This window comes from Blennius ocellaris, assembly GCF_963422515.1.
Source record: "Blennius ocellaris genome assembly, chromosome: 2".
Classification (NCBI taxonomy): domain Eukaryota; kingdom Metazoa; phylum Chordata; class Actinopteri; order Blenniiformes; family Blenniidae; genus Blennius; species Blennius ocellaris.
The window spans coordinates 26105888-26133582 of NC_137651.1; the positions used below are offsets into that span (position 1 = coordinate 26105888).

General features: G+C 39.1%; 2 protein-coding genes across 2 annotated transcripts; one reads left to right on the top strand and one right to left on the bottom strand.

Moving 5' to 3' along the window:
* The first annotated feature begins 11690 nt into the window (after positions 1-11690).
* On the top strand, positions 11691-16922 carry LOC308139149 (F-box only protein 40). Its single transcript, XM_080508494.1, has 4 exons — positions 11691-11737; positions 11928-11986; positions 12084-13919; positions 16148-16922. Exons 2-4 carry the CDS (start codon positions 11984-11986, stop codon positions 16328-16330), a joined length of 2022 nt encoding a protein of 673 aa, XP_080364620.1. The 5' UTR covers positions 11691-11737; positions 11928-11983; the 3' UTR covers positions 16331-16922.
* Positions 16923-17111: 189 nt separating this feature from the next.
* ttc36 (tetratricopeptide repeat domain 36) lies at positions 17112-19673 on the bottom strand. Its single transcript, XM_080513235.1, has 3 exons — positions 19550-19673; positions 19099-19287; positions 17112-17441 (listed from the first exon to the last, which is right to left on the bottom strand). The coding sequence occupies exons 1-3, from the start codon at positions 19653-19655 to the stop codon at positions 17173-17175; spliced, it is 564 nt and encodes a 187-aa protein (XP_080369361.1). The 5' UTR covers positions 19656-19673; the 3' UTR covers positions 17112-17172.
* Between the last annotated feature and the right edge of the window lie 8022 nt (positions 19674-27695).

Genomic DNA, 27695 nt, shown 5'->3' on the forward strand with positions numbered 1-27695 from the left:
GCCATTATTTTCAAAGCGTTGCCATGTGAACATGAAATGAAAATGCAAAAACTATGCATTTTCAATTGAAACAATGCTACGTAAACGAGATCCCGGCCACAGCCACACTAACAATCATACAGACCCATTCGTGGGCTCACTCAGCTGCTCTATAATTACCCTCTGTCATCTTGAAAAGGGACTTTGAACTTAAATGACCAGACTCATTCCTCCAGCTACAGTTAGTCATCTGCAAATAAAACCATATAATTTAGTTGAACAAATAGATTTATTTTTGCCGAATTTCTCAACATTAAATATGCACACTGTACTAAGATAACAGAAAAATATGCTGAAGGCAAAGCGAGACCTCTTCACTGTTGCTGTTTTGTGAGAACTTATCGGCACGCAAATCCTTTTTCCCTTATTATCTCTCATGTTGTGAACATTTGTTTGTAATGCAGTTTTATCTTGGATCCACAGGAAGACGCAAACACACACGCATACGCACACACATGCACACACAGGAGAATGTCATGCAACAGACACAGATAGAGATAATTTCTTCTCAGGTGCAGCTAAAATACTCTGTGTGTTTCTGCTGTTGTGCGGGTGAGTGATAAGCAGCAGCCGCTGATAACAGACCTCAACCGAGCCACAAAACGTGACTCTTTCCGCCAACCTTTTTCTTTTCCCTGCAACTTTAGCAACACACTGCAGAGGTGTGTGTACACACATGTGTTCACGTGCTCATGTTTTGATGCTATCGCACCACTTTGCTGCAGTTTTGCGCCAGACCCTGCTGCGGCTGCAACACATACATATGTACTCTTTATGATTTTTTTTTTTGCTTGTCTCTTGCCTTCAACTTCTCTGCTGAACACAACACAAATAACCTTGGAAATAACATGACATTTTCCATACTAATAAAAAAAGAATAATATAAGTATGCCAAAGGTAGCCATTTTCTGCAATTCTTTCTGAATATCTAAGTCTTATTATGTCATTTAATTCTCACACAGCTGCTTATGGTACCTGGAGAACTTAAAAAATGAAACATAGACAATACGGAGTGATTGAAAAAGATTTCTATGAACACCCGTAACAAATGACTAATTGATTGATTGTATTGATTTAATCTAATTACAAATACAAGACTAATAGCTCTACTAAATTAGAAAAAGTGATGGACAGCAACAGCTCTGTGTGTTTGCAGGTAAATGAGCTCTTCATCTCCACCTGTATTCATGAGAACAGCCACTGACTTAAGACTTCAATAGAAAATATGATGAGATCTTGACCTATAAAATTTGTTTTTTTCAGAAAACATCATACACAAAAGCTGGAAAGCATTGCTGATATATAGATGATTTCTTTGTAGCCCGAACAAGTCCACAGGATATCCTCAACTGAGCCACATGAGTCAGAAATGTATGGAATTCCCCGCTGTGCTGTTCTCCAATTACTGCCATCGATGTTTACCCCTGAATTGGCCCAGACTCTCACAGCATGCCCTGCTGGTCCCAGTCTCATACCACTGCTGCCTGCAGCTCCTCTCCAAGCGGGGGCGTGACTCAACTACACAACTCCAGGGGAAATGCCACTCTCATGCTCCATTAGCCACTGCATCCCCAATGGATGAAGAAAAATGTATTCAGTACCGAAATACTGCTGCCACAGACATCTAAATAGCAACTATTTGTCCTTTTCCGCCATATCGTGCATGCTTGGGATGACCTCACGACAGGAAACATGCTCGTGGACAAATCAGTGGAGGGGAAGTCCGTTTGTGATCATAGAGTGTGAAGATCAGGGGGGTTGACAGCCGTTGTTTTACCCTGAAATCATGCTGAAAGACGGGGCTGAAAGAGACAGGAGAGACTGAAAAGGAGCATCAATCTTGAGCTTATTGGGTTGAGTGCTGCAAAGTGAGCGGCTTTCCTGTTGCGTGGAAGTGTAAGAGTAATGCAGCTTGACTCATTTCTGTCACATTCAAATTAATACATTTTAGTAATCAATAAAGTTTGTATGTATTAGTTATTCATGTCTGATGTAAAATCGTTGAAGAGCTGTAGAATTCCTGCCTCCCTTGGCCCCGCCCACCAACCAATTAGTCTTTATTTTTTTATCCTTTTTCAGAGCTTGTTTACACGACAACATCATCATCTCATTGAATGTCTTTTGCGTTCACTGGAAAATGTTGGTCATGTAAACAGGCCCTCAGTTTCAAGCACACTGTCTTCCAATCCCAAGCTTGTGGGTTAAATTCCCCCATCTTACCATGTCTACTAGTCAAGGTTTTTTTTTTTTTTTTGCCTCATAATGTTTTTATAACCACAAGTTACTGCCAATGGATTGACAGCAGCTTGCATGGCAGCAGCCTCCATTGGGGCTTGAATGTGTGTGTGAATGACTGAATGCAATTAACAATGTTAAAGCACTTTGGCATTGCTCACGCTGTTGAAAAACACTATACTTATAAGTGAAGTTCATGTAGTTACCATTTGTAACATTTATGGAAGGATTTTTTTCCCCCATAAAAGAATCAGAATTACATACCATAGACATTCTTTCAATCAGTTTTTAACATTAACTCTTAGACCCAGATTTTGCATCTCCGTGAAGCTTATTTATCAAATCTCACCGGTCTCAATAACCCCTGAAATGTTCTGTTTACAACCTGTTGTTGGAATATGAGTTGCTAAGGGACATAGTTTAATTGAGGAGCAACCACAAGCTGAAAACCTACCGGTAATTGTATTTATAGAAGGAAAGGGAAGAAAAGGAAAAAAAATTTAAAGTAGGTAAAATAAAACACATTTCACCTGTTGAATTGCACATGGATATGCATGCAATAAGTTGATGTATTTCAATAATACCAGGCAGCACTTCTGTATGATGTGAAAATGATGACTTTGGTCCTCCATACACATAAAAACTCCTGCAGGGATGAGACAGACCTGATAAATGGCTTCACCGGATTTTATTATTTAACTTGTCTACAACAAGCTGTTTTAGTTCTTTCATGAATTTTATATGATCTATCATTTATTACAGCTGTATATTGGGCATGAAATGACTCGGTGCTGAAGTCTACCCTCTCGCTGTACCCTCCCTCTCAGTGCAGATATTAGCACCTGGCATTAAGGGAGCTGGTGGAGAGAAATGTCTCATTTACAACTTTGGGGATTTTGTCATTCCTCAGCCTTTCCTGCAATAATGATGCAAAGTGACACAAAGTACCCTGCCCCAGGGGGAACCTACACAGACTTCATTACAAGGTACTTTTAATTAGTCTTTGTAATTAAAAGCAGAATATTTGGTGCAGAAAGGCTGGAAGCTGAATTCATATGGCTATAAACATTTGCATGTTCATCGGTCAGGCTCGGCAAAGCAGCTCGTTGTTCTTCGTTCAGGAGAGTTGGACCGGAGAGGGACTCAAAGGAAAATGTGTACGACATCCTCTTAATTAAAAGGAAAGGGAGGAAGTGGATTGCATGAAGTGAAAACTCAGTGTGAAGTTGAGTGAAGACATTTTCTCTCCAATTTTGGGCTGACCATATGCTACAGCAGAGAGTCCATATGGACATACTAGTGTAGTACTCACCCAGAGGTATATACATTTGTATGTATCCTCCAGCTGGAAGGTAATTTGCAGTGTCAGGTTAAATAGATTTATTGCCTAAAGATGAAGGAGATGGTTTATAGCTCTGACCCTTCATAGGGCACCCATGGAGATTGAACATTTTACCCCCTGAGTGTTGTAACTTGAGGGATATTTCAAGACTTAGCTACTTTCTTACATTTGTGCCTCTTGAAGGTTGTTATGCACCTCCCCCACCCCTGGTTGATGTTTTCCACCATTTTCTGAATTATTTTAATCAGAGGACAGATAAAATTGAGCTCATCTGGTTGTTTAAAGAAAATGAAAAAAAACACATGGGATAATTGCATTTTAAAACTCCTGCCAAATTTCAAGCACCGCGAGTGAAATTAATGTAAATATTCAATCTAAAATTAAATATAAACACCTATTGTCCCTGAGTATCAGTGAAACCAACATGGTGGAAAATGGAGGGGAAAACTCATGGTAGAATGCAAAGCTGTTGTTTCTGTAACAGTGACGCCAACATGGCAGACCACATGAAAGAATTTAAGTTAAAATAATCCAACACAGGCTTGACTATAATAATTTAGGAGTAAAAAGTAAAAAATTTAAGTAGACATAAAACTACACAACAGAAAGGTCAAACATATCGGTGCAGCAGAGTAGCTTATGGGTGGTGGAGAGTCACACCGCCCTTATATCAATTTTCAGTCCAAAAACATTGCTTTATCAGGCGAGAGAGAAGCCGAAGCGTCACCATGTGCCTCCTTACGTCCTGTAGTTTTATACGTGGCAGTTTTATAGTTGAAAGGCACCGTTGAAACAATCCAACTTCATCGTCTGTCCATACAGATGTCTGACTATTGGCCGTTGTTACTGTTTACATCATATTCTTCTCTGTGTGTTTGTGGTTTCATTACAAAAACAATCAATTCATGGCCTGACATGCTCAAAGGCTGCCATAACAACCAATGATATAATCATTTTGTCAATTCTTAATGTATTAAAGTCAATAATTGTGATTGTAATAGGATGCATTATCACAAAATTATTTTACTAAAAATCTAATAAGTCAACACATTACAGAGTAGCATAATTTCAAAATGTAATGAGTGGAGCAAAAGTTGTAATAGTACCTAAACAGGGCTGCATTTCTTAGAAAAAAAAGGCTTTGTGTGCAGGTTGTTCTTTGGTCACAAATAGAGCGAGAGAATGGCCGGACTGATATTTCATTTATTCAGGATGCATACTCATTACTAATTACATTCAAAAGAACCAAAATTATTACATCAGTGGCAGTTAGTATGTTATGTTATGTCATTATTAATTATTGATCGCTACAGCCCTTTAAATTTACAAAACAACGCATTATTCACAGTTATATTGCTTGGTTATTAAGTCAATCAGGACCAATCAGGTGGTCTGATGTACAATAAAAGATGCTTTGCCAAATTAATAAAGCAAATGTGTTTTGATCATTATATGTGAGTGTAAAACAGAACTGTCGCCCAATGTCACTTATCTGAGTATTCAGCACAACCATTTAATAATGTGTTTTCTGCGAACGTCCTCAATTCACAGTTGTTAGTTTAGAAGAAACGGGAAGAAAAGTACTTTCCAAATATAGCCACTCCCCAGATAGATGGTTAATGAGTTGAATAGATCCTTTTAATTCATCAGGGAATAAAACACCACGATTCCCCCTGTGAGATGGCTTTGGAAATGGGAACACGAGGACGTTGTTTCTCATTTCACAACCTATCAAGCTCCATTATGCACATCGGCAATAATCAGCATTTTTATTAAAAAAAAAGAAAAACTAAATAGAAAACAATGCCTAGAAGTGATGACTTAAATACAATGTGACATTCTGAGAATAAATGTATCAGCCTAAAAAAAAAAAATATTAAAAACTTTATAAAGAATCTACATATGTGCATGGTTGAGGTCTCTTCTGCTGAAGCACACGATTAAACTAGTTTGTGCAGTTTTTTTCTTTGTTTTGTTTTTTTTCAGGCTGAAAGTATTCATGCCGTATCCAAGCTCACGTTTGAGCTGCTGCATTTTCATTTTTATCACAGATTTTCATAGCTATCTGCTCTTTATTTATGAGCCTTCCGTGGCGGACTGGGCTGTGTCATAAACACAGTAGCAACACCCTTTCTTGGGTGTTGGACAATTCAGTAATAGCATATTTCTCTTTACGCTGTCTCTGTGGTTTGGGCTTATTAATATGTTTTGCCAGGAATAATAAACAAGACAAAAGTCCCAAAATGGGGGTAATCTTTAAGAGGGATGAGGATAAAAGGGAAAACCTCTGAAAATTGTTTAATATATATATAGGAAGCTCCAAAAACCAGATGAGGATGCACCACTTTTTTTTTCTTTTGTGCATCGATGCAAACAGGAAAAGCTTCAATATAAAACTCAAAGCCAGCCATGCTTTCATTAGTCCTGCTGTGTTCTGACAGCTTTCGAATGCCTTGAATATTAATCAAGCTTGACTTCTTTCCCTTTGACATCTACAGCTGTCCAGTTACATTTTAGAACATTAAATTAGAGTTAAATGACATGGAGCTTGCATGAATCATTAACCTCACAGCCTCAGAATTGTTCAAATCCATGCTACAGAAAATGAACAAGCTGTAATTATCTCCTCTTCTAGGGGGTGGGGGGGTGCCGCCAGGTTACATAAGAGCTGATGCTGAGTCTTCAGATGAATTTAGATTCAGTGAGAATCCCGAGTTGTGTATTGTGTCAATGTGTGTATGATACCTTTCACAAAGTTAAAGGTAAAGTTACAATATTGTAATTAAGGTTGTTTGTAGTCAGGTGGTTCATATCTCCTCACAATATCATCTCATTCACTGCTCTTAAATAGCTATATAGTTATACTCCCATGTGCGCTGTGTGTGTGGTGAAATATTTATAAATTCACCTGACATTTTATGGAAAACCTCTGGAGGGAACATGTCAATTTTTGTTTGTTTGGGTTTTTTTACAAGCTGATACAGCACAAGATGAGTGAACACCAGGCTAGCATTGTGTTTAAAAAAACTAAAAAAACTCTAATTCACCATCTCTGAAGTTCATACATTTAAGGACAAGTGTGCAGAAGTTAAGGAGATCCACTGGTAGAAATCCATTCATACATGATAGCTGTTTTATCAAACTTAGCAGAGTGCTGATGATGATCAAATGGTCCAAAACTGGCTCACAAGAGGCTCCAATCTGGAATACAGAATGACCATGAAAATTGTAAAAAAAATCATAATAAAACCATAATTTCTTTATTTTTTATGCATAACAGACATAACCCAACAATGAGGCTTGAGTTGACTTATCCATGATGCTGCCATGAAAGTTAGCGAACTTGCATGAGCCTCAAAGGCGTGCCGTTAGGGTGAATGTTTAAAAACATGCATGCAAAAGGCTGCAAAATGCAATGTTTTTATGGACATTTTACTACATTTCTCCTGTGACACCCGTGATTGGATTCTGCACTGGTGGCCTCTGGTATTTCGCACCGAAATATCAAATATCCCAAATATTTACTTTATGTTGAAATTCTAGTCATTTTCCATGATATTACTATATTTTCTAATAATATAGACATTTGAAGAACTGTTCACAACAGTTGCAGTTTGCAATCGCAGCACCAGACTTTGAGAAAAGTTGTATTTTCGCCCGTTTACAGGGTGACGAAGTTGGGGTATTTCTATAGAATAGCGTTTTCAGTGGCTCTGATCACTGTCGTCATATAAATGGACCCCAAAAATGAGTTGCATTAGTTGGAATTGCTTCAAAACGATCACTTTTCTTTGCACTTGACACAGGTTTTTTGAGTTTGTTTTTTTTAATAAACCCATGAGATCATTCAGTGGTTGGTTCTCTCTCGTCTCACAGCAAGAAGGATTTTGGTTTTAGGTCTGGGCTGGGACTTGTTTGTGTGGAGGTTTCATGTTCTCCCTGAGTTTTCCTCAATTTCTTGCCACATTCCAAAACAACATGCATTGAAGGCTAAATGGTGAACATGGGTTTGTCTGTCATGGAGTGTCGACCTTCTATTTGTTGGAAAAGGCTCATAGGGGTATAAATAAGTCCAATTCAATTGGCCATTTTAGCCAAATTGGTTCTGGACCAGTTATCGACATCCGTATCTCTGAATTTCACCTGCGGTGTGGTTGTTGCTCCTCAGCGCTGCTCAGCCAGGATGAGCCCTTCTTATCTCCAATGTTTTGGCAGTTGCCCAGAATAAACAAACACTGGCTCAAGATGGCCTTTCCCTGTGTTTTTTGTTTCTTTTCAACTTGTGTGGTTTGTTTGATTGTGGTTGAAACCGCAAACCTTCTCGCTATACAATTTCTTATCGATCCTTTTACATCCAATCAAATATAATTCAGTTGTGTAATCTGCAGAAATATATATATAAACTTCACTGATTACACAGTAATCGGATGTGTGAACGATGCAAGCAAAATAACCAGTCATGAAATTGTTGTTTTGTTTTTACAATATAAGCAAACCGGACTGACATAACTACTGAGCTTTGGAAGTGCTGGTAGCATGATTTTGTTATCTTTGGACTGAGCCAGTCTCGCTGTTTCCCCATTTCCAATTGCATGTAAAGGTAAGCTGCTGGCTGCAGGCATATAGTATTTAATGAACTGATATGGGAACTGTGTTGATTTTTCCATCTAACTCTGCCAGAAAGCAATTAAGCATATGTGCCACAATGTCAAGTAGTCTTTAAAAGTCAAATTTTTATGTGGCTGAAGACATTAGCTGTACTCCCATTGTGTTTCGTCTTCTGACTCCTGATACCAAGAAGAATTTCAATCTTAAATGATATAAGTAAAGGCAGAAAGTCAAAACAGAATAGCTGGATGCAGCTTCCAGTAAGAAAGCTTTCAAGTTGAGCTGGACTACTCCATTACGTGTACCTGTTTTGAAAGCCTTTAAAAATGTTATGTTACCAATCTAACCTCAATGACGTGTTGTGCAGCAACAAGACACTCAAATGGTTATTTTTTTCCCATTCGCCAGGCCTCTCTTTTCTGTCTGCCGCTCTATGTAATGTATGCTGATTGCAGAGCCTATAGAGAGCAAAGCAGCTGCCTCTGATAAGCTGTTCATTGTAATCTGTGCCAGGTGGAGAAGAAAAAAAAACAAAAAAAACTTCCAGATGCTGATTGTGGGTCCAGCACATTCTACATGGTGTGTGAAATAGGTGTCAGGGTGAGTTTGCAGGGTTGCTGTGGGGGAGTGAAGTGGGTGATGGTTCAGCCAGATTCATTTTTAATGGCCGTGATTAGTCAAAGCTTGACTGTTGCTAGATTGTTTGCAAATCACGGTATCTCTGAAAGGGCTGATATTATAGCACAATAGGTACCTTCTCCTAAAGTATTTGTTGTGGAGCATCAGCAGATTTTCTACTGTACTGCCGAGTGGTGATTTAATGAAAACAGACATCTATTTGGGTCGACTCCACGAGAGAAAACAAGGTGATAAGAATGCATGAGTTTCAATATTGAACCAAACATTGCCCGATGAATTTTCTCCTTTGCTAACTCCTTTAAAAAGACACGCAGGAATCCCCATAGCTCATCTCTTCTCCATCATGGCAGGTACAATGGCGGAACGATATTTAAATCTTTAACCTATATCAGACAAGAGACCATATTTGGTGTGTATTTAGTTTGGTTTACCGAACCAATGATGGGAAATTAGGATCATTACAGAATACATTATAAATTAGTTGTGCCAAGATTTGTTGAATTTATTGTGATGCATAACACCTTTGGTTCATGCATACACATCAGAATGCTTCACCACCCACTTGATTTAATAAAGTTTTTGTATCACATTTGCAGTTAAAAATGTAAAAATATTGCAAAATTGCCGTGCCTGAATTGTCACTCCAAGTATCACGATTGTGAGCACGCTGATCATTCACTATAAGCCAACCACAGCAACACTGTACAAAGTGGTGGAGTTAAAATAGACAGTTAAATTCGGAGCTTATCTCTAATAAATACAGTGAGCCAGCACAGGAAGACTAACAGCTGTTTTCATTAAATAAAGGAAATAGAATGTTTAATTTCATATTTTCATGATAATTATTTTTATTTACATTTTTTTTTTAAATCTGACTTTCTTCCACATAACACAGCGAAGGAATAAATGATTTTGAGGCTTTTTAAAGATAGTAATTATGTAATATTTTCCTCACGTGGTCATGTTTATTCTATATACACCAAAGGGAATGCATTGATCCATTTTTCATTTATACCAGTTTAGCAAATATAAGGCCCATGAGCCTGCACAAGGCTCCAATCCAACCAAATCAAAATGCAAATTGTTAAAATTTCAAAGAAAATCTTTTCAAACAATTTTCTAAAGAGAATCGGACACACAAAACATTGGGACCTGTGCTGAGAAATATATGATGCTGCCATGAAAACTAACAAATTAGCATTAGCCTCAAAGCCAGGTCATCAGTTGAGTTTGTAAAAACATGCATAATGCAACAGCTATTGTTGAGATTGTAGTAGTTTTCTGCGCTAATGGTCTGGTTTTGTGAAAGAATTGACATTTCTAATAACATACACTCTGTGCCACAATAAATAGAAACTTAAAAGTTTAAATGTAATGGTTGTCGTGGCACTTTTTTGCAAGTCTGTTCTACCAAAGATGGAATTGGGCTGAATATGGCCCCTGACCTACAATGTGTTTGACACCTCTACCCATTGGGTCACAGGGCCAATCTGAGCCAATTATAAGTTGAGAGTCACAAAAAACATGAAATGCATGTTTTTGGACTTTTGCAGGGAGACTGGGTGCCCAGGGAAAACCCACACATGCAGAGAGGAGCATGCACACAAACCATCCAGACCAGCTCCACTGTGACTGGTAAAACTAAAATAATGAGGGAGCGCTGACCACCACATTGCTCTGCGATCCAGTTTCCTTATGCTGACTTTGAACAAAAGCTGCAAGAGCTTTGATATTTCTTTCAACAGTACCAGAGGATTGTCATCCAAAGAGTTATACTGTCAACTTAAAGTAACATTAAATTTCAGCTTTGGCGATAAAAGTGACTTGAGTGCAAATGTAAGAGTATTCTCTCTGAATTTTATATTAGTCTGTGTCATATTGTGAGAACAAGTTTAACCAACATGCAAGCTCTGGATTTAAAAAAAAATTTTGTTTCATAACTCTGAGGGCTCATTATTAGAGTTTGACTGGAGTTTTTTTTTTTTTTTTAATAATCTAAGAAATGTACTTACAAAATTAGCAATCAGTACTAGTCAGATTTTACCAACAAATATATACCAAAACAATCCCAACAAGGAATCGCTTATTATTATTCGGAAGCAAGAAGCTATTTTATCAAAATGTAGTTGCTTCAAATATTTCTCAAGAAGTTATCAAGAAGCGATTACAACATCCATCACTTCAATAACTTCAGTTCAAATAGCCTCGAGGACAGTTTATAATATTGAGAAATAACTATTTTAAAGCTTCAATTGAGCCTACATTGTGATTTCAAGGTGTTTGGGAAAACTTGAGCTGACAGTAAAAAAAAAAAAAAAAAACAGATGCTCAGAATTTGCTGGTATTTTTAAAAGTGTGTGAGTGACATCTAGTGAAAGATCTGTGTCATAGCACACTATGCGCCTTCAGCAAACTGAAAAGTGGACATTATAAAGGGAATACCCTTTCAAACTACATTCTGCATTTTAATTCCAACATTTACAACTAAACATTTGTTTTCACTGCGAAGTCACAACAAATATAAGTAGCGCTACAATTCCAAATCTATAAATATGTGAAAATGCTGCTAAAATCTAAATAAATGAACACATGATAATGACTAGAATACATACTGTGGACACTTCATGTGTGTGAGTTTTTTTTCCGCACATACAGTAGTTACACTGTTGAGAACCAAGATTACAGGCTATTATCGCCACCCTCTCAGAGTGAAGCAGTGTAACTTGACCTTGGCTCTTAATGGCTATGTGACAATCGTGCCCCATCCCACTGGCTTGTCTGCCCCTCTTTGTTGAGGCTATTTATAATGTCCAGACACAGTACAGAGGTTATTCAGAGGTGCAAGAGCAGACAAAGCGACTGAGAAACGAGAAGGTGAGGAATTTTTCACTGATACCATTCCTGCTATTGACCTACTTTACAAAAAAATTTTGATTTTCATTAACATAATGGATTTTTCAACTTAAGGCAATTTCAATAGATCCTGTAAGTCATAACAGTTTACATTACCTACATGGTGTATCTTAACAAGCAGATTCAAACATTTCTATCCTGCTTCCAACAGATTCTGTGGCTTGAATTCCCTCACAGATTGCAATATTTATATGATCACGGCACACAATGGTGAGTGTATTTATATTTTGACAACAATGTTGAGCCCCTAAGCCACAGTAGAGTGTAAATATTGCCTTCTTCTGTGTTGTGTTGTTTTTCTCTGAAGGTGAAGAGTGCACAGAGATTCATGGGCCATCACAGGCACTGCGACAAGTGTTACAGCCTCCACTGCCAGGTGCCGGTGCAGGTCTCCGTCTCATGCATGGTCGTCAAGTGTTGCAAAAGCTGTGGAGCGTCCTTCCACTTGTGCAAACAAGAAGAGCACCAGCTCATCTGTCTCAATGAGATAGTCCCCTGTCTGAATGCAGATAGCGGCTGTCCCCTCACCATGCTCCGCCACATGCTGGCCAGACACTTGGAGGTCTGTCCAGCCAGCGTGGTCTGCTGCTCTCAGGAGTGGAACCGCTTCCCTGTTTCAGAAACGGATCTGACATTTTACAAGAGCGTCTCTAAAAATGCAGAGGCAGACCTGGATGTTGCTTTAGCTCTTAGGGACCAAGAGCTGCTGTTTCGGTCCATCAAAATGAAAAACCTTTTCCCCGAGTTGATGGCAGATGATCCCAAACTGCAGGATATCTCTTCTGTTGTGACCTGTCCTGCAGAAGTGGCATCCTGTTCACTTGATTGTAGTCAGACCACAATAAATGAAGAAAAAGAGCTCAGTCAAGAGGAGAGAGATGCTTTGGCAAGGAGCAGGGATGTGACAAGTATTCAAAAGTATAGCTCATGGGAGAAAATATTCAGTGAAGAAAAGGAGGGATGCAAGCAAATGGCCAAGAATCTGAATAAAGAGGAGAAGAAAACAGAAATGGAACAAGAGTCATCAAACAGTCTAGCTGGAGGAGCTTCGCATCAGGGATTAGACATCTCTGTGTCAGGAGCAACCGGCCTCGCACCGTGGCAAGACGGGGTCCTAGAAAGGTTGGGCAAAGAAGTCAACATTGCAGAGTATAATATGTATCTAGCGCACAATGGGGTCATGCTGATTAACTTTGGCCAACTGGCTGCCTGCACACCAAGAGATAAGGATTTTGTTTATGGGAATCTGGAGCCGATCGAGGTTAAAACCATCCGCACTTTCAATGTCCCTAAAAGCTATAGAGCAAAGCGCAGCCACCTGAAGGACCCGGCACGCAAAACCACAGTCACACACCGAAGCCTTGACACTGCAGATCTGGGCGTGTCACTTGAGGACCTTCCGAAGTGCGAGGAGATTAGCACGACTCTACTCTGCTGTCTGGAAAAGGAGCTGAAGGGACATTTAATCTCGGAGAGCACATCAACAGATGGCTTCTATGTAGATATCGGAACACAAACATATAGCTTCCCCTCTGCTCCCTTCAGAGATGATGCTTCCCTTGCTGATGTCATGACGGGCAGACGGCAGGATCTACACATGCATGTCGGAGCAGAATCCGTCACCAGAAGACATAACAAAACAAGCTCGGCTTTCAGCTACATGTGTGGCCGCTACTTCCGCCGCGACGAATACCGCTCTCATTTCAGGAATGTGCACTGTGACATCCAGGCCTCTCTGAACGGCTGGTTCCAGCAGCGCTGCCCCTTGGCATACCTCGGCTGTACTTTCACAATCTTGAGGTTTAGCCCCGCGGGTCATCAAGCTGCAATCAAATACTGCAATAATGTCAACAGCTTAACACTCCGACCCCAAGCCACTAGCCTGCCCTGCGAAGAAGGGAAAACCTTGAGCTCTCTAAAAGATGGTGGGCTTAATACAGACCCCCTGAGCAGGCTGCCCCTGGAGATCCTCCAGCACATCGCCGGTTACCTCGACAGTCTTACACTGTCTCAGCTGTCTCAGGTCTCCCATCTGATGAGAGAGGTGTGTGCCACGTTGTTGCAGGAAAGAGGGATGGTCTCCATCAAATGGGAGAAGAAAACACACTCAGATGGGAGAAGTTCCTGGATAGCGTCCAAGAAAGCAAGTATCCTTGAGAGTTTCATACAATTCTCCAGGCTGCTATTTTTACCTCTCCAAGTCAATTATTTATTGTCAGGGTCACGGAAATGTATCCTCACTCTCGGTGGGTCAAATTGTGAGCGAGCACTTCGACCACAAGGTATGTGAATCAAGGCTATTTATGATAGCAATGATTGTCTGGTGGATAGAGAAAGGAGCCCCACTGGAATACCACAAGTTCAAATCCTGGGACCTTCAGGGAATTAAAGGTGTCAGAAAATTAAACCGTGGGGCCTTTGAGCAAGGCCCTCAAACCCCCAAGTGCTCATGCTCCTAGTAAGTAGTAACTAAATAGGAATAAGATGAGAATGGAGAACTAATGATGTCACCAAAGCAACCAATAAATCAACTCAGATGGAATATAAAAGAAATATATGTGTAATCCTGGTTAAATAAACCATTTTCAACTTAAAATGAATATGGTAAAACAGTTATTACATCTTATTAATTCCTATTTTAAATGCAGTTGAAATGACATCCCTTCTCCAATTACTACTAATACGGAGCACCCAAGTTGCTCACTTCTGATGTTATTTCATGGTTTTTAGTCCCGGAAAGCCAGTCATCATATTATTTACTGTGTGTTTTTCATCTAATTATATCTTTTCAGCTCTAGTTTTCAAAATTGAACTTTGTGCACAAGGCCAAACTTGTATATCAGTTCCCCTTCAGTACCTGACACCATTAACTGTCACTGGAAAGTCTCAGTCATCCCTGCAGCCTGGCAGCTGCTGCATTGTAAACAGTGAGCAGATTCCCAGCACCCCTCTCTATCAATATTACAAACTGAATCACAGCCGTGTTGGCAACCATTAATGGGTTCCTATTGAAGCTTCAGCTGGAAATGTACTGCTTCTTTTTTTTCCACCTCTGTGTGCTTATCAAAAATCAGCTGCCCGCTGGGGTCAGACAACATGAGGAAATAGAGGTGCAATTTCTTCCCTGACATCAGTCCCCACACAATAAATAGTCTGGTTGCTGCATTTAGTGTTGCAATGTGCAACCTGTTTGTTCTACAGTCTGAAAACAAATCAGACAGGAAACAAATCAAGCAGTGATTTCCAGCCATGGGCCACATCAGATTTTTTTTTTACTTCAACATCTGGCTGCTCTGTTGAACCATGAGTGACATTTTTCCAGGTCCACTTGTTTCCCAAAATGAAAAGGTCACTGCTTATCAAAACAAAAATATTCTTCTGTGTAAAGATGAGATGTGTCCCCTTTTTGGTTGGAAATACATGCCTAGTGCATTAGAGGTCACTTTCCTTTTCAGGATTTTGTCATATTTGAAAGTTCACAACAAAGTTTGAAAGCTTAAAAAAATTCAGCTGGGAATCAGCAGACTAGTTTGCACTCGATGACAAAGCTGGACTTTAGATCCCTTACCTGATTGACAGCTAAGAACTAAGAGAGACATTGACAAGTTAAGTATTGCTTACGAAAATAATCCTAGTTTTATACTTTTTAGGAAACTAGTAACTATAATCAAGTGCTTATTGTATCTATATTGGTCAACAAATGCCAAATGCATCTAACTGATGACATTTAGAAAGTATTTATGACCACTAAATGTCATGAAATTATCTTTGAAAAATGGATAATGTATTTTGTTTAAATCGTTCACAGTTTCAGGGAGCTGAAAAAAGACTTGAGTAGAAATGCATCATCTCCGTTTTTTTATTATAGTTTCTGCTGCAAAACAATCAATCATACAAGTTGAATACCTCTCGGCTGGAACTGATGGTCTTATAAAAGTCTCTCTGAGTATTTTTACATGCACGGCATCACCTCTGCAGTGATCATGAGACAAATATGAAAAGTGTGCCAGTGATATCAGCGATGTGGAACGGCCTGCAGCGGCTTTGCAGCCAGTAAACATAGTACTACCATAACGAGGCCAATATGTGATCATTCATGGAAACACGGGATGCTGATAAGACTGTGAAGGCAACAGCTGGGTATTTGCTCCCCCCCAGTTAACCTCATAATTTGTATAAATTTGTAATGGATGGAGACAGAAATACCATCAGCCCCTGACATGTGAGAAAAGTACTCTGCGATCTAGATTCCACGGATATTAAAAATAAATGCTTCCCCGTGACTGTGTAGCTGTGCTGCGGTTCACTTGATAGATGTTCTGACAGCAGCCTCCTACACCTCTTTCTGCTCTGCCTCTGTGTGTTTTACAGGTCTGGAAATTCAGCTGTCTGTTTTCCTCTGTGGACAGATGGAGCTTTGTCGATGCTCCTTCCATGTCTGAACACCTGAAAACGTGTTCTTTCTACCAGAGAGAGGAGCACACAGATCCTGTGGCTTTGGCCTGCCTGGGAGAGGTCAGAGACGAACACAAAGGGCCGAAGCACACGAGATGATGCTCCTGTCCTGGAGCACGGTGGGGTGGGCGCACTGGCAACACGAGCGAGGGCCCTTTTCAGAGTCACTCAGACGTGATATGTAAGCACCCACGGAAATGAAAAATGGATAAAGCTTCCGTGAAAAGAGAGAAGGAATGTCAAGAGCGGCTGTGTGCTAAAGCCCCACTGACAGACTGCTGTACATGTGCAACATCTCCCATGGCATAAACAAACACTTCAATGCAGTTTACTCATCCTGCATTTTCTTGTAACACACCCGCAAGCCATATTTCTCATATGCAGACAAAAGTGACCTATTTCTCTCTTTAAGACATACTAAAACTTGCTTAATCCCCCACAATCCCCACATTTTATGATGCGGTGATAAAGTCATCTGTGATGTTTCTGTTCAACTGGTGTTACTTCTGTTTGCACTGACGGATTTTGTTTTATTCAAGGAGAAAACCGTTCAATTTGAATAAAGGCGTGCAGTGAAGCTTCCAACTGCTTTTAGTATGATGAGACTGACATCTACTGGATGAAAGCTGAAGTACCTCAGGAAGCATGCTTGAAACTTGAATACTTGAAGATCCGGGGCTGGAACCACTGGTTCACGTGGCATCAGGATAACCAGTGTGCAACAGTGCATGTTGTGATAACACTGTTTTAAGTAGATGAACATTATTGCAGAAAATCAGAGAACTCTGATTTGTGTGTACTGTAATAAAAGTGATTTGCAGTTGGATACTTGTTTATTTTCCCCCTTAAACACCAGTAAAACAATAAAAACAAGATGAGGTAAAAAGATAACAAGGGTTTTATTTAGGTTCAGAACCGAGCGCTTAAATTGTCCATTCAAACTACTGCATCTCAGAAACGTCAGGGTTGCGCAGCTTGTTGATCACTTCTGATAACATTTTGTTGCATAGGGCAGCATAGGGATTAAGAGCCACAACCTGCTGTCGAGCAAACTCACTTCCGAGAGCTGCCGCTCTCTCAAAATCTGCCCGGGCCGCATCATTCTGGGACTGTAATCGACGTAAAAGGCCTCTTTGCACCAGCGCCTGGCAGGCAGTCCGTCCAGTGCTGCCACTCAGAGAGATGGCTCGGTCCAGATCCACCAGGGCTCCTGAGAACAGAAGGAAACCTCACTTTCACTTCACATCACATCACTCTCACTTCAGTCCACTGGAATCTTCATTCAGTACCTGGATCGTTTTTTTTTTCATATTAATCTGGAGCTAAAAGTTGTAGTAGAATGCATGAAAATATATCAGTTCGGCATCACTAAATGATGGATCAGTCCATGCTGGACATCTGAATTTCCCCAATCGGGGATGAATAAAGTAGTTATCTATCTATCATCCTGGTAAGCAAAGCAAGTTTCATCTTGACCCTAGATATGTAATACTCACGAAAAGTTTGGGATGCATGCAATGGTGATTTCTGTATCTCACATTTTATTGAAACAAAACCCAATAACCACTGTTGTCAATGTCTCGATTGTCTGCTGAGGCATCAAACTCTTCTGGAAGGATGGACCCCAGGTCACAGAGGTTGTGGATCCAGAGTTACGAGCCTCTACATGGAGACTCGGCTGATGAGAATTTTTTATCAAGAACCTACAATTTGTTAGGAACTGTTCAATTATTCAATATGTTCGTCAGGTGACTTGAGTACTACAGTGTGATTTTGTTTCCCGATGAACATCCATGCCCACTTCTCTCTGCATATTTCAGGTGTACTGATTTGTCTATGTTTAGGAAACAGGATTGTTCCATTCCAAACTAGAATAATCATACAGATACTGTATATAAACCACTGTCTAACATGTAAACTGATGATGCCTGTTCCTACACCCAGAGTGGACAACTTTCATAATTTTGAGCACTACAAAAAATTCATCCCAACTTTTAGAGGCCCAAATTGTGATCAAGCGCTTCTCCAATAAGGGTGTGACTATTACCGTACTCTGACGAACATTTATATTTAATTAAGATTTCTTACTCTAACTACAAGCTATTCACAAGTGAAACCCAGTTCAAGTATAATTAAAACAATTTGCCTCTTCTAAAAATGAATGAACCCATAATTGAATACATTTTGGAAATTGGTTTTGTTCATCAAAGTGAATGGAGATGGGGGGGGGGGGCTGTTTTTGATTTCAGGTCCGTCTCTTATTCATTTCGTCTGTACAAAGTGTATCAATATCACTCAGAGAAATCCAGGACTATGTATTCAGGTATTTCTTTTTGTGTGGAAATAAACAGAAGTCATGTCAATTTTCCAGCATTTCCTCTGTACTGTCAGCTTATGTATAAATCAGAGTAAGAATGTGTATAATCAAATTAAAAGGCCTATTCAGACAAAACCTCAGTTTTTAAAGGCAGACTGCACAAAGGAAGCTGTAATCACTTGATTCTGGTTTGACTGAGTTCAAAAATCTGCAAAGCGACTGCACAATCTGATGACTATGATTCATGAAGAGAGCGATTAGATATCAAAATGTGATTTAGTTGACGCAGTGGCATAGACACGATTCAGAGGAGTTATACAATTCATTTGCTTTGAGATATTCCAGACGTAATTCCGACAAAATCCCCGCATAACAGCAAATATAGCTGAATTGTAGAATACAGTAAAAGAGCTATACCCACGATGGACCCAGAGTTTGCAGTGCATCAGACAGACAAAGCTTTGATTCAGTGTCATGCTGCTCTTACACTCTGCAGCTTGATATATTGGCAGTCTCCGGAAAGGGTTGTTATTGAATCCGCTGTATGTACCTGCTGTGTCGCCATGCAGCCGCAGGGCCTGTGCCCGGTTGTTATAGGCAGAGGCTCGCTCAGGCAGGATCTGGATTGCCTGGCTGAACAGCTGAAGAGCGCCTTGCAAATCCCCCGCCTCGGCTGCTGAGACACCCTGCCTCTCCAGCTCCCTCACTTGCTTCAGCAACTGCGTGTCAAAGCCACTGTCTGGCAGGAGGAGATAAACAGGTTGAAAAAGCACTCAAACTCAATTGACAGGTACCGTGGCAAGAAAAAACACAGAGATGTCACCCAGAACTCAGTTTGGATTACAATGTCATGCTCTCTCTCTCCCTCCCTCCCTCCCTCCCTCCCTCTCCCTCTCTCTCTCTCTCCCTCTCTCAGCTCAGAAAAGAAAGGTGTTCAAATAAACTCAATATGCTCTGACATGATACGTGTAGACACGTCAAGTCAGGAGCTGCATGCTCACCATCATCAATGGATTCCTCCTCTTGGTTGAGGCCGGGAACGTCTCCAAAGGGGGAGGTGGGGTTAAATATGGCTTGGAGTACAGCTCTGTCATGTGCCGAGGCCATCCCGCCGGTGTCTCTGAGCAAAGCTGGTAAAAGGAGGAAAATCATGGAACCTAAACTACAGCTGGGTGGAGAATGCTTCCCTCCACTAACAAGTCTGCCATTTCCACCAGCCAATGGGAGAAGGGGGTGGAAGCAGAGCTGGACTTTGAGATTCTTCTTCCTGCACGCTCACATCTGTATTTGGTTAAGTTAAAAAAAAAAAATGCAGTAACGACTGCACACTGGAGAGATGTTGTTGTAATGGTTGAAAAGGACTGAAACTCCTCTCAGATAAATCCAGTATGATGACAGGCTTTTCATGTCTCTGTACAAATGTTAGGACTTTTATACATACTGAACACTATAAAGGGATTCTTGCTGCACAATTTGAAAATAGTGCTTTGCGTTGCTAGACCATGCACATTATAGAAAACTAGAATTGTAACACTCTCTTACACCCAGTTTTGAAGTCAGATTTTACATTACATAACAATGATGGAAATAACTGAAATGAAAAGTACCTGATTTTTGACCCTTTGCTGTCAGCTCTTCCTATTATTGTGAAGCAGAATTCAGCAAGCGTCGGATTGTTCATCCATTAAAAGCAGAGGTGTCAAACTCAGATCCTCGAGGGCCGAAGCTCTGCACGTTTTCCACGTCTCCCTCCACTGAACATCCTGATGCTTCATCACCAAGTTCAGCACAAAGCCAGATAACGAGCTGCTCATTGCAATCAGCTGTGTGGAACCAGGGACACATCCAAATCGTGCAGGACTGCGGCCCTCGAGGACCAGAGTTTGACACGTGTGATTAAAAGGGAACAAGAGCTGGAGTAAGACCGTCGTGGTTTTACTCTATACCGATGATGATGCAAATTAAAAGTAAAATTATCAAAAAGTACACTATTTTCCAAGCAAACATAGCAATAATTAGCTTACTTCTCATCTAGAATTAACAGCAAAAAGTAAGGTGCGAAATAGATCCCGTTTCTTTTTTGCTTTTGGAGGAGGACATTACATATTTATGAACATAAAATCTCAAATGTTTACACAAAGTTGTGGTAAATAAGTCGGATTTAGCATGAGGCTTTCCATCCGTTGTCTTCTAATTCTAGCTCAGTTAAATCTACCCTAAAGTGCTATTATTCCAGTAAATACTTTCTAGGTGCCTGCATTTTTTAAGGTTCACAAGTTTGAGTTATAATATCTCTTAAAACTTAAAAAATTTGTATAAAGGAATACTTTGTAAATTTGACTTTACAATTACCCCTGGTGATTGACCTTGTATTAGTAATACTCTTTCTCTTCTTGATAAAATCCCCCGGGGCGGTGTGGCCATCCAATGGAAAGACATATTAAGCAAGCACTATTAAATTGAATTCTCAAAGCTTGGGAATTGGTATTTCTTTATGATTGAATAATGATGAAATGACTGACTTTTTCCCCGTCATGGGTTTATCTTTATGAACCAGGTTTCAGAGCAATAACAAGCAAATAACCAGGTTGTGAAGCAGAATTCAACATGAGAGTAGGTTATGCAGTGGAGGGGGAAATTAGCAGCTTCTGTTTAAATACAAGGTTGAATTTGTTTAAATATTAGTGAGTTGATTTCTTTTTTTATATTGGTTACCCTGAAGTGTGTTTTTTGTTTGTTTGTTTGTTTATTGAGGTTGGAGTCCAACACAATCTCAGAGTTGTTGAAGTTTGTGGAAATGTATGTAAAACAAACAGCCAGTAAAGTTTTCATTCAACAGAAAACACATGAATAATCAGTCCAAGAGACATTAATCATTCAGTTAAAGTTGTTGAAACTTCATAAGATAGTATTAGTCTGCAAATTATGTATAAATCACATGAAGGAACTTTACGACTTGATGCTCAGAACAGATTTACCAAAAAAGAAAGTAACTATAACTTCAATAGAACAGAGATTTCAAAATTTAGGACCAGATTAATGGCATGTTGCATTTCAGTACAAGGCATCAGTGTATGGAACAATCTAGAACAAGGAAGCAAAATAATTTAAATCACCTGCAACATTTAAAAGTGAAATTAAAACCAGCATGCTATTAAAATAGAAAGGAATGAATTAAACATTTCCTGGTGTGGTCATGATAGATAACTGTGATAGGAATAAGAGTGGCTGTGCAGCTCTCTGATTTTAAAATAATTTTGTTTATTCATGATTCCAACAGTGCTCTTAGTAGATAAATCATTAAAAAATAAAGTTAACATCCCTGTTGAGTGAGTAAAACTGTGTGCGTGAATGCCATTAAAAGCGTGATTTAAAAAACAATAATGATGTAGAAAAGGAGCTGTTGAGGCAGAAAACCAAGTGAGATAATGGAACAATATACAAAAAACAATATATAATTATTGATGCCCCAACACATAAAAATGGATGATTTCAGTGTGAATTATTCATTTAACTGTTTAAAGTCAAATCTAATGAATAATCCTCACTGTGATTAAGTAGGAGTCTTCTGTTTTCTCTTATCAGGCTGGATTGAACCTGCAGGAATTAATTTAATCTGAAACCAGCTCCAATCACAGTTCAGCAAAATTAGATCAAGTAACCAATATAAAGACACTTCCCTTAATTACAATCAATAAGTGAATAAATAATTGAGTACATGGCTGTTGATGATGTGGATAAGCATTAAAGGTGTTGGGGAGGCTCAGCAGAGGAGCAGAGGAAAGGGAGAAAAAACAATTTAAAAGAAAGGAAATAAATAAATTGATACAAATTGAATAAATTGATAAACATTCTGGAGGATAAGGAAGAGTATTGCATTCACATGAAAAAATAAAAAAAATTACTGTTTTTCTGAATTAATGACATAACTATCACAGAATTTTGAGACAAAATAAATTAATAAAAAAATGGCTTTTTTTCCCCTTAATTTATGAGATACTGTTTTTGTAGACAATTTTTAAATTTTTTCAGAAAACATTCTCATAAATTCAGAAAAACAGCCGATTTGTTTTAATAATAAATTTTTTCTCATTGAGATAATTATGTCATTAATTCAGAAAAATAGAGTTGATTTGATTTTGTCATGTGAATACAATATGTTTCCGTAGGAGGACACTATGATTTGAAGCTTTTATTAAATTTCATCCAGAGAAATGACATTTGGTTGCCATGTAGAGATTTTACAAAACAAGCTCAAAATATATGAAAATACAAAAATAAGTAAATAAAACAGCCCACAATGATCGCGAGAGACTTTCTGATTGACTAAAATAAAAACATTTCAGAATTAGTTGGGTTCAGGGGATTCACACGTTCTTAGGTTAGCTTATTGAAAGCATTTTTTGCGTGTAGAAGCTCATGTGGTTACATAATGTCTCACAATGTCAAAATGTAAACTCAAAAGTAAGGTAATTATCTTTTTTTTTTTAAGTTTATTTGCATACTGCAAAATGTGATAGGAGGAGGATTGTAGCCAAAATGTATTGAATGGAGCAGAAATGGCTAAAATTGCTTTCCAGTACAACTTTTTCCCTTAAGGCAATAAGAAAAAACTCCTCCGTCATTCATGATAATTTTCTCTGAGGTATACTTGCCTAACTCACTTCAAAACACACTCAGTCACTGATGTGTGTGTGGATGACAGGACAGAAAGTGTCAGAATTAATAAAACATGTCAGGAATATCCATTGGACAACATGTGGGGCCAAAAGCAAAACCCATTAGGCAAATTTCAGGAATGAGTCCAAAAAATTTGCAATTATTAACATTTGCAAGTGACTTTACAGAAAAACAAGCCTGAAGTCGTTCATGATAAGCAGGCATGGCAGCTGTTCTGGTGTCCGGAGAGGATTGTATTACTTTCTATTGTAGACCTTAATTCTATTCCGTCACTCCTAAAAATGACAACATTTGCTAATTCAATCTTGCATAAATTTTACTTTTAAATCACCAGAATTAAATTTTCTGTCAGGAAACCTGTGATTTATCCTTAAATCACCAACAAATGAACCAACTCCTCTTCCCATGGATCATCATGAACTTCCTCTTATTTCATTTTGATCAGAATCGGACATGTGCAACGCCTTTGTTTTTCTATGTTATGTTGCTGTTTAGCTCTACGGTCACACTATCAGCACCAGGCAGTTTTTGAAATACTGCTTTTCTCCCACATCACTAATATCCAACTTAACTTTTGTTGTGTTTTACAGGAGGCTTGGTCTATAATAAATCAACATGGAAGATATTGGAGCCAATTGCCTCCACCTCCTGCTTAAAACCAAGGTGCCAGAAAAACTAACACAGGTGTAACTGGCTTGTGGTGGGAAAGCATTTGTAGCATTTGTCACTTTTTGATCCTTGGATGTCAGCTCTTCCCATCATTTTGAAGCAGAATTCACCAAGTGTTAGATTATTCACCCACTAATGCTCGGTTTACACTCCCAGCAGCCACGTTTGTAGTGCACCGTGGAATTTGGGGGGAATTTTGAGGAAGGTCCTGCACGTTTTTCACGTTCTGTCAAGGCTTTCTCCAGAGGAAATGTGGACGTGGGGCCATTTTGAAGCACATTTATACCCGAAAAGGCCACCAAAAGTGAAGGTAAGCAACCGTGAAACAACAGTGATAGAACGCGCACTAAAAGCAACTTTCTGTGTACCTTCCCGTCCCACTACGACCGCCTCCAAGTTCTATTACGGCCAATCACGTGCTGCTGCGTTTTGTGACGTTCAGGCTCACAACGGACTACTGAGTTTCTCATCCGCACTGTGGCCGTGATTTGAGATTGCATGTTAGATGATTATAAAGCTCTGTTCAATTACTCAGCCATTCAGGATTCATAGTGAAAGTTTGGAAATTCTTTTTTGTTTTTTTGTCTTTGCTGAGATTTCGAGAAGAAGCAACTGTCCAGTTGTAACCGTAGGGCCGGTTTGCGTGCCAACAATCTCAAGTAAAAACGCAAAATCACTGTTGCGTTTTGGTCTGTTTACACGACAACAATGCTCAGAGCCACTAAAAATGCAACTTTTTAAAAACGGCCCCCAAGGTAAGACTTTTTTTAAACAAAATACAGAAAAAAAACTAACCTAAAATTACCATAAGATTATGACTTCATGATTGATTCCTCAACAAAACCCAGGCAGCACATCAACAAGAAAAATTCCAATTATAATTGTATGCAGCTAGCAAGTATTTAAAAGTAGTGAGGCACTGTTTGGGAGGCAACGTTCAAAATAAATATTGCAAATGATGGGTGTGTATGGTAAACAGGTTTCTTTGATCTCTGCTTACTTCTTCAAGCTTGAAAATTATTCAAACTTCAGAGGAGACAAAACTTCCTCCTCAGTTGCAGAGCTTGTATTTCAAACTGAAATAATCGTGAATGAAACGGTCAAAGGTCAAATCTTGTGGTTAATTCTGCTGTGCACAGTCAGAAAATTATCATAATAGAAGTTTAATTGTCTTATTATGGTTTATTTTTTATTTATGATTATTTCAACTTTCCTGATCAACATGAACAGTAAGGCTAAAAAACAACAACATGGAAATAAGTGCAAATTGAACTTGAACTTTCAGCCGCTCTGCGGCATCACTCATCCCGTCCTTTGTTGCCCTCCTGGGTGCTTCTTGTACTCTTCTGGAAAACAGATTTGCTGTTAGAATTACAGGCTTTGTTCTCCTGCTTGGAAAAAACAGCAGCTGTTGATGAGGAGAGGCGGCGGGTTGAGTGCGGGAGGTGATGTCCAGTGGATCGTATATAGATTGGATCGTAGTTGTGTTGATAACAAGAGGCTGTCCATTCAGGACCAGTTCTGATTAAATTTGTGTCAATATTTTACTGATTACCAATATGTTGTGCATGCTGTGCAACTCAATATTTCATATCCATGTGCAGACTCCATGAAGTATGGTAAGTACCGATATGAGTCTAATTCATCCATGATATGCAAATGATGTATGAAAGCTGATCGTTGTGGCAAACCAGCTCCATAAAGCCTGGTGATACAGTAATACTTGCAGGGTTGTGTCAGGGATCTTCAATGAGAAGGAGTGCCTTATGCAGTATTGGACCAATACCTGATACTGCTCTCGATATTGGTACATCCCTACCATGAAGTATTCATGGATACAGGACGATAATAGAAATAGCATTAATAGTTTGGCAACAGTTGTGAAACACAAAGCAAAATAAGCTATGAAAAGAGGTTCAGTTTTATGTATAAAATGGCAGGAAGCAGTGGCAGGGAACAGGAAAAAAATACCACCTGGGGAAAGTGATAGCAGCCAGAGTGAGAGATCCAGTATCATCACAGGTTGAGTGATCAGAAGAATACGATCAAATGGGGAGACACTGCAGCTTGTCAGAACTCTCATTGGTTCAAAACGTGACTGCAAATATCGCCGTGTGTAACTGAGTCTCAGAGATGAAAATGGTTCCACCTCAAAGCTTTTTTTATTTTTCACTTGTTTCCAATTACTGACAGCAGTGATCTGGGACAAGAGAGTTTTTGAAGGTGTTTTGGCAGTTTTCAAAGATTCTGATGTGTGATCACAAGAGGCTGCATCATAATGTTTGTATGGTTGATATCAGGTTAGTTTGTAAAATCAGATTTCTTTGATACATTTTGTAGGTTTCTGTAAATTTAACAGACTCCTTGAAGGCAGTTCTGTCAATAGAAGGTTCTTATTTGATTTCAGTGTTTCTCCAACAGAGGTGAACATCATGCGATGAGCTCGTGATTTATTTAGTTTATTGAAGTGAAGAAAAGTCAGTGATTGTGATCAGATATGGTGGGCCTTTCCATCTCTGAATCCTTTTGAAAAGAAATGTGTGATAATAAGCGTGCAGAGCAGAAACTATTTCAAATTGGCTAAATCAGACAAAATCAAATCTCTCAACTAAATAATGAGGTTAGTTTTGAATTACTTGTGTTAAGTAATTGATGTGACTTAGATGTTTTAGGACCAAAGGAATATAAGGAAATATAAACCATTTTTATCAATGCTGGATATCTGTAGATAGATTTTTACCATGCAGTACTTCGTCATGTTTAGCCTGTAGCATCGCTGGTTGTGTGAGCCCTGAAACTCTTTCACATTTGTTTCTGCTATTGTAACTCATTAAAGAGGAAGTTTTGGAATCTTCACAGGTTGTGTAGTCAGGTCATTCTGACCTTCAACTAAAGAGGTTTCCGGGGAGGAACTGAAACTATCACTGCTTGCACCTACACGTGTTTCTGATCACAGCTATTGTTTATTTCACCCTATAAAAAGCTGAATTATGAAGGAAGATTTTCAACAACTCCTTAGATCAAGGTTGTATTGTGACTTGTCTTTCTTGCCGCAAGGTACTTTATTAAAATACCTTTTGAATCTTTTCACTTGCTCTCAGTCTGATTTCTGTGAACTTTGTCTCCTTGAGATTTTACTAGGAATTTTACTAGGCACGGTTCCGAAGAAAATCCTCCTGGATCCACTGAGTAGTTAAATTAATGAGTGACATCATGCTAACCCTGCTGGTCCAAATGTTTCTGCTGATTAAGTTGCTGGCGTTGTACGAACTGGCCTTTATCTTCTAATTATATTTTTGCAGATCATAATAGTCCTTACTTTTTGTCATTCTCGTTAATATGAATCAGTGGCCAAACAGCGGACTTTGCTTGTCCTCTCTTGTCTACCGGCTGCTGATGTTGTTGAGGCATGATGGCACTGGGTTGTATCAGAAATCTTTAACTAGTACAAGTACAGCATGCAGGATCGGACCCAAGTACTGGTATAGTTGCATCCCTACCCAGTACAATAGGTAATTCAATTAATTGCTAAATCACATTAGCTACGTTTTCTGTCATGTCACTTCCATTGTGTGCAAAGTAAATTTCCGTGACTAAGCATGCTGAACAAATCTAACAATGTGCTACCATTTGCTTTGTGTCGTGTGGAAACATCCTTACATTGGGTATTTTTTTTTTTTTTTTAGCACATTCAGTAAAATTTGAAATACCTATCTGAGGGTGCCAAGGCTCAGCATTAACTAGCATGTTAGCACTGAAAGGTAATTGGATGTTTCTTGTTTCAGTTCATTCATGCAT